A 7,468-nucleotide genomic window follows, 5' to 3' on the forward strand; every position below is an offset into this window, starting at 1 on the left:
ATAGGGTAGATTAGGGGTCCATTTGGTTCCATTTGTACACTCTCGGGAGTCAGGATTTTAAAGTGTAGATTAGGGGTCCATTTGGTTCCATTTGTACACTCTTGGAGTTAGGATTTTATAGTGCAGATTAGGGGTCCATTTGGTTCCATTTGTACACTCTCTGAGTCAGGATTTCACAGTATAGATCAGGGTCCCAGAGATATACAGTACACTTGTATCAAATGGGGAGCCGTGGCTTAATGCTATAAGGCTTAATTATATATAATATATAATAAGGCTTAATTAAAAATAAAAAAATACTTTGAGAACCACTGCTTTGAATGAACCATCACTTCAGCATCCGATTCTGGAGAGCAAGGCTGCTGGGATTGTTTACAAACATCATAACAACAATACTACAGTGACAGTAGTAGTAAAACTGTGTCTGTTGGATCACCTTCTGTTCCATCCGCTGAAGTGAATCAGGTACTTTGGGAACCTCCTTCCATGTTCATCTGTGGCTAGTACAACGTCAGTGACCTAGAAAAAAATGTCAAATACATAAAAACACATACATGAAACACAAAGACTACACAATCACATCGATTCAGAGCTCCTACCTACGACCTTGTTAACCCATTAAGACCGGGAACACATCTTGTGTCATTTTAAGATTTATTTGGGCTATTCAAAAAATAGCAGATATACAAGCTCATAACGCGGCACCGAGTGCCGCACTACGAGCTTGTAGATCTGCTATTTTTTTTTTTAAATGTGTGCAAATCTTTGAATATATATTTTTACACGAACACTTGTGAGTCTTTGCTTCTCCCTGGAACAAAATTGTTTGAGAAATACATATATATATATTTATTTTTTCCCAAGATACTTTTAGGATTTAGAAAATATTTTTATAATCGGCCTCAGTAGGTCTTAATGGGTTAACAGTTCAATAGCTGCAGTGATAAACACCAAACAGTGGTACAATTTGTACTTTAAAATATATAAATATATATATATTTATAAATTAAATAAAACTTGTCCAATGGACAACTAAGGGTTTAATCTACGTGTCCTTAATTAATGACATACAATTAAATAATTACATGTCCTGGACAAGCCTTAATGTCGAGCCCTGAAGACATAAGAACATAGTGTTAAACACACAGTGATTTAGCATTAGCATGCTAGGCTAGCTTATCCATGGAACCCAATGCAGCATTTTTTACATGGCAGACACTATAGAGCCACTATTAGCACTATTCAGTAGCGTTACAGTAACATTATAACACCCTGACACACGTGACAGTGTTAAATGAGCATTCATAGACACATAATACACGTTTAAAGTATAATAATAGAAGCTAACTTAGAAGCTAAGTGGCTAAACTAACACTGTTGTTCTCTGTGGTCATCACCGTTGAATGGACTCAGGGCAGTGTTGCCAGGTTTTTGCGAGAGAAACAAGCATCCACTGGCAGTGTTCCATTTCACAAGTTTTCAAATGAATATAATGTATAAAGAATATTTTGAAATAGCAGATCTACACGTTTGGGACACATTGTGAGCTTGTAGATCTGCTATTTTCAAATGGCCGAAATGTATACAGGGGTGAAGTGGTTAATAATTGTAGTGGACTAGAAGTACAATATTTGCCTCTGAGATGTAGTGGAGTACTTTAGAAACAAGCCCAAATAAGCAACTACACTTAAGAAACAAGCCCAAATGAACAACTACACTTTAGAAACAAGCCCAAATAAACAACTACACTTTAGAAACAAGCCTACATAAGCAACTACACTTTAGAAACAAGCCCAAATAAGCAACTACACTTTATAAACAAGCCCAAATAAACAACTACACTTGAGAAGCAAGGCCAAATAAGCAACTACACCTTAGAAACAAGCCCCCAAAAAACTGCACCTCGCAACTACCAATATTTACTAGCAACTTTACAGGAAAAACAAGCCCAAAGTCGCGTATAATAATAAGCAGACATGGCAACCCTGGACTCAGGCGCGTTTGTTTTGATTAACCTTCACTGTCTGCGAGGGGTGGAGATACTAATTTGTTATCTCTGAAAATGTTTTTTTTTCTCTCCTTTTCTGCCTTTTTATTTATATTGAATAAGTTAAAAAAAATATTCGAATGGTTAGGCAACAAAAAAGTGTTAGTAATAAAATGTATAACTAGTATTCTATAAGAAAGTCACTTTAATGTGTCTGTGCTCTGCTTTTTGTCTGTTTGATTAAAAAAACACTCAGTCAATAAAATAATGTGACATTCATTCAAGTTGTATTTTATAAATGCGTCACATTCACCCCCTGTATATGTGGTTCTCAAACGTTTTCATGTCAAGGACCCCCAAAATGATATATGTATTTTGCCGCGGTCCCCCATCTCAAAATAGTTTGTTCCAGGGAGGGACCCCCAGAAGCAAAGATTTGAGTTACAAATGTTTGCTTTAAAAAAAATATATATTCAAAGATTTGCACAAGTTTTCACGTTTTTTCAAAAATAGCAGATCTACGCTATGAGCTTGTATATCTGCTATTTTGAATAGCCAAAGTATAAAATAAGGTTATATAAGTGGTTGAATTGATTGTGACACACATTTTACTGGGTACCCGCTAGTTATATTATACCTCTGGCTAGTACCCCCGGACCCCACTTTGAGAATGCGCTCCTCCCCAGCGGGACGGGTCTGGCTCATTAACCATTCGCACCCGGAAACAGAATATTACAACAACAACAACAACAACAACACTGCAGCAGCACAACGATATACTTTATTATTTCACTTTTATGTCAAATAAAATGACGTACTTACCATTTAATTCTACTTTGACTTAGAAAAAAAAGTGACGGAAAAAAGTTTTAACAACTTTTTTTGGACGCTCTCGCGCGACAAAAGTACAAAAAACATTTGCCCTGTTAATTTATGCTGCGTCGCGCGAGCGACGGGTAGCAGATCTACAAGCTCACAAGGCGTCGCTTCCATGACGCCTTGTGAGCTTGTAGATCTGCTATTACTACCCGTCACGCGACCCAAAGTATCCTCAAATGCCCATTTCCTTACCAGTGGTGGAAGAAAGTATACTCAGATATTTCACTTAAGTAAAAGTAGAAATACCATAATGTAGAAATACTCTGTTACAAGTAAAAGGCCTGTGTTCAAACTTGAGTTACTTGAGTAACAGTACAAAAGTCAAAATATACTTAAAGTAACAAAAGTGACAAAATGTTTGAAAATAGCAGGTCTAGTTCACAATAGCCTAAGTATAAAATAGGGCTAAAGTGGTTAATGTATGTTTTATGATATAATAATTTATATCTGCATAGTAACTAGTAACTCATGTTTTCAAATAATTGTAGTGGAGTAAAAGTACAATATTTGCCTCTGAGATGTAGTGGAGTAGAAGTAAAAGTACAGAAAATTGGAAATACTCCAGTAAAGTAAAAAACAAATCGTACTTCAGCACTGAGTAAATGTACTTTACACCACTGTCATTTCCTAACTACTACCACACATCTCACAACAAACAAACACATTGTTAAAATGTGTTATAAATAAAAGATAATGACATATTAAAAAGTGTTTACAAACACATTATGAACAAAACAACAACAACAAAGTATCCCCAAATGGGACTCCTTCTTTCTTTGGTGTTTCGCCCAAGTGGGCGTGGTTTTGAGGTTAGGTTTCGGCATAGTTTTAGGTTATAAAGGCATAATAAACCACGCTCACTTGGGCGAAACACCAAAGAAAGGGGGAGTGCCATCCTCAAAATGCCATTTCCTTACTACTATCACACATCTAACAACAAAACAAACACATGGTTAAAAAAGTGATATGATTTTTTTTGTTTTTACACATTAAAAAGTGTTTTACAAACACATAATAAACAAACAAAAACAACAACAATAAATATATATATTTGTTTTTGGTACCTTTGCGTCGTACAACACTTTCTCTTTGCTGGGGTCGGGTTCGAAGCACAGCACGCTCTCTCCTTCGCGGAATCGATACGCGATTCCCCGCGAATTCATCTGATCATGGCGCGGGAGATCAGGAGAGGAGGCATCGATCCACGAACGCGCGTGGATCGGATCGGACCCCCCTGATCGCGCTACTCCCTCTCTCTCTCTCGCTTGCACTAGCTCCTTAACCCGTTCCTAGCCGAGGAGGCACGCTGCTCGCTGCGGCCGGTGGTCCGACAGCAGCAGGCATGAGGGGAAAGATGGCGCTGTTGTTGCGGGATGGATGATGATCATGAGCCGAACCCTGTACTTCCTTCCTCGTTGAGCCTCAAGTCATGACTGAGGTGCGCCACCAGATGGCGCCTAGAGACTGTGGAAATGCCACACATGGGAGCTGTATGAGAAAATACTACAAAAGGAGTTGTTCACCCCAAAAATAGTCTCTATTCACAGCAGCCATATTATGAAGACATTCACAGGTGTTACCAATGATACTAATGAAGGCTCTGTTCCATTCTGGTCGAACAGAGTCAGGGTGCTGAATGATATTGTGCATGTTGGCTCAATGGAAACACTCTGTTACACCAGTGGGTCTGAAGTTGTGGTCCAGGGACCCTCATGGGCTTCCAAATGGTCCCTTACGGGTGTTTAACTCTGAGAGTGTACAAATAGAACCAAATGGACCCGTAAGGGTCCATTTGGTTCTATTTGTACACTCTCAGAGTTATGGGGGTCGTGGAAACAACTGTGCTACACTAAATGGAACAGAGCCTTCATTAGTATCATTGGTAACACCTGTGAAGGAAGTGATAATATGGCTGCTGTGCATAGAGCCTATTATATCAATTACAGAACAGGGGTATTCAACTTGATTAGACGGGGGGGGGGCAAAATTACTAAATGAATTCAGGTCGGGGGCCACAGGCCTATGTAAACAAAACAAAAAAAACTAGATTCTCATGGTTAACTGTTTAGCTTAAGAAATGCGTAACCAGTTAATACCAACGGTTAAATCGTTGATATTTATTTTTTGTATTTAATTGTTAGCGCAAATGCACTTTTACCCCCAACCTACCACCTGGAGGCAGATGCACAGCCACCACGTAAGACTGCAATTCTGCCATCTTCAAGAAGTTGACAAGCTGAAGGCTTCCTTTTTCAAAACGTCGTTTCACAGAATAACACAATTTATTGCAGTAAAACTATGATCTGAATTCATATTTTTAAATCTTGTGGTTTGATAACTGAGGCAATTGTGTACTATGCACACTGTAGAATCTACAGCAGGGGTCTTCAACAGGGGGCCCGGGACCCCTAGGGGGTCTTCAGAGTTACTACAGGGGGTCCGCCAAATCTTTGTGTGATATGATTTATCTTTTTACCTTAACCACTTGAACCCTATAGCATCCCTTCTCTGAGGAGAACTTAAGCCAAAAATAGCAGATCTACAAGCTCACAGGCGTTGTGGGCTTGTAGATCGGCTATTTTTGGCAAAGAGGTATAGGTGTAGAGGGGGAAAAAGAGCAGACCAAGTAAGCAAAAAAAGTATAATCTGAAACACAATTTTATACAATATAGAGGGGGTCCCTGCTTCATCTCTCCCTCAGCTAGGGGGTCCTTGGCCTGAAAACGTTGAAGACCCCTGATCTACAGTAATAGCTGCCCCCCCCCCCCCCCTCTTTCTCTCTCTCCATCCATCCATCCATCCATCCTTGCAAAAATCCACCTGAATAGCTCATAATGTCATGCTTCATGGTCTGTCTGCAACAGTATAGCTCTTATCTGGCGTTGCCCATGGCTGCAGAAATGAAGGCCACGTTTGAAGGACTGAGATATGGTAGCACTAGCATCCTGAATCATGACAAGTTACAAAGTTATTACAGAGTTGAACTGAAAATTCCAGGAGAACTCAGGAGAACAAAACAGGATATAGCTTGTGCTGAACAGGTTGTTTAAAACTGTAGATAGCCTGTGCAATATATAGACCTAACAGTATGGCGCGTGTGTGTGTGTGTGTGTGTGTGTGTGTGTGTGTGTGTGTGTGTGTGTGTGTGTGTGTGTGTGTGTGCGTGTGTGCGTGCGTGCGTGCGTGCGTGCGTGCGTGCGTGCGTGCGTGCGTGCGTGCGTGCGTGCGTGCGTGCGTGTGTGTGTGTGGTTTCATAATACAAACTAGTTGAAAAGGGTGAGAAGAAGTATATGCCCCTTGCTCTCAAAGTGGGGTCCGGGGACCGCCAGAGGTCCTCGAGGGGGGCGCCTAAATTATGAATAGTTAGCAACCATGGTGGCCTATTGAATACCAAACTGCCTCGGACCTTGAAATAAAACAAAGGTTGAGAACCTTTTATAGAACGCCACTGCGGGCCTGGGCTGCTGGTGTAGCGGTCCAGGCGCCTATAGGCTCAGTGTTGCCTGACCGCGTGTCGTGGGTTTGAGTCCTGATCCCAACGGCCTTTGCTGCATGTCACATGTAAAAAGATAATAAAATGCCACTGCGTTGCCAGAGTCAAGGCCTTCAAGGTGAGCTCCCACGCATTCATTCCCACAACGGAACAGGTCAGTGCTTTGTCTTTCTGACCATAATAATATCCAGGAAGTGTTGTTATCAGTCTGTCATGAGAGTCTCAAGGGAGACGCAGTATTTCTTCAACTGATGAGACCGTCTCAAATGCAAACGGATTTCAGAGCGACAAAGAGTTATTATGGATGAGGTAAAACTTCATTTTTCCCCCCCTATCCTAGCCTATATAGTTTTGAATTGTACTTGCATTTAGGATAGCAGATTTTGTCCTCGATCTAGATTGTAATCCAGATTCCAGTGTGCATAGCTTTCAAATTATGTTGTTATGCAGTGGTGGAGGTAGAACTCAGATATTTTACTGAAGTAAAAGTAGCAATACTACAATATGAAAATACTCTGTTGCAAGTAAAAGGCCTGTGTTCAAAATGTTACCTAAGCAATGGCATCAAAATATACTTAAAGTATCAAAAGTAAAAGTACTAAAATGTTTGAAAATAGCAGATCTACAAGCTCACACCGTGTTGCGATGCGGTGTGAGCTTGTAAATCGGCTATTTGCATATAGCCTATGTATAAAATATGGCTGAAGTGGTTAATGTATGTTTTATAATAGTAATTTATATCTGCAAAGTAACTAGTAAGTTTTCAAATAATTGTAGTGGAGTAAAAGTACAATATTTGCCTCTGAGATGAAGTGAAGTAGAAGTAAAAGTACTGAAAATTGAAAATACTCCAGTAAATTAAAAATACCTCAAAATTGTACTGAAGTACAGTACTTAGTAGATGTTCTTAGTTACTTTAAACCACTGTGTGTCTCTTATCAGTGGGCAGATGAGGACGAGGGGGAGAGGCACCGAGTGATTGTCAAGGTGGAGGAATGTGACACTGGCCAGGTGGACATGTTCACATGGACCGGCACCTTCAGAGACGGAGGAGAAGATATTGTTACATCTTCTACCGGAGGCCTGGAGGTTCACAGTGATGGGAAAGT

General features: G+C 40.2%; 1 protein-coding gene across 4 annotated transcripts in view; it reads right to left on the bottom strand.

Annotated features, from left to right (window-relative positions):
* Window positions 1-4,231, bottom strand: part of LOC311040437 (MSL complex subunit 3-like) — a 29,198-nt gene extending 24,967 nt beyond the window's left edge. For all 4 annotated transcript variants that reach the window (XM_084050724.1, XM_084050723.1, XM_084050722.1 and 1 more), the window contains exons 1-2: window positions 3,931-4,231; window positions 437-519 (exon numbers count right to left, since the gene is read on the bottom strand). In XM_084050724.1, coding sequence (XP_083906850.1) covers window positions 437-519; window positions 3,931-4,029 — 182 coding nt within the window. In that variant the 5' untranslated portion in view covers window positions 4,030-4,231. The remainder of the gene's footprint in view (window positions 1-436; window positions 520-3,930) is intronic.
* Between the last annotated feature and the right edge of the window lie 3,237 nt (window positions 4,232-7,468).

This window comes from Gymnoscopelus microlampas (assembly GCF_963454915.1).
Source record: "Gymnoscopelus microlampas genome assembly, chromosome: 24".
Lineage (NCBI taxonomy): Eukaryota > Metazoa > Chordata > Actinopteri > Myctophiformes > Myctophidae > Gymnoscopelus > Gymnoscopelus microlampas.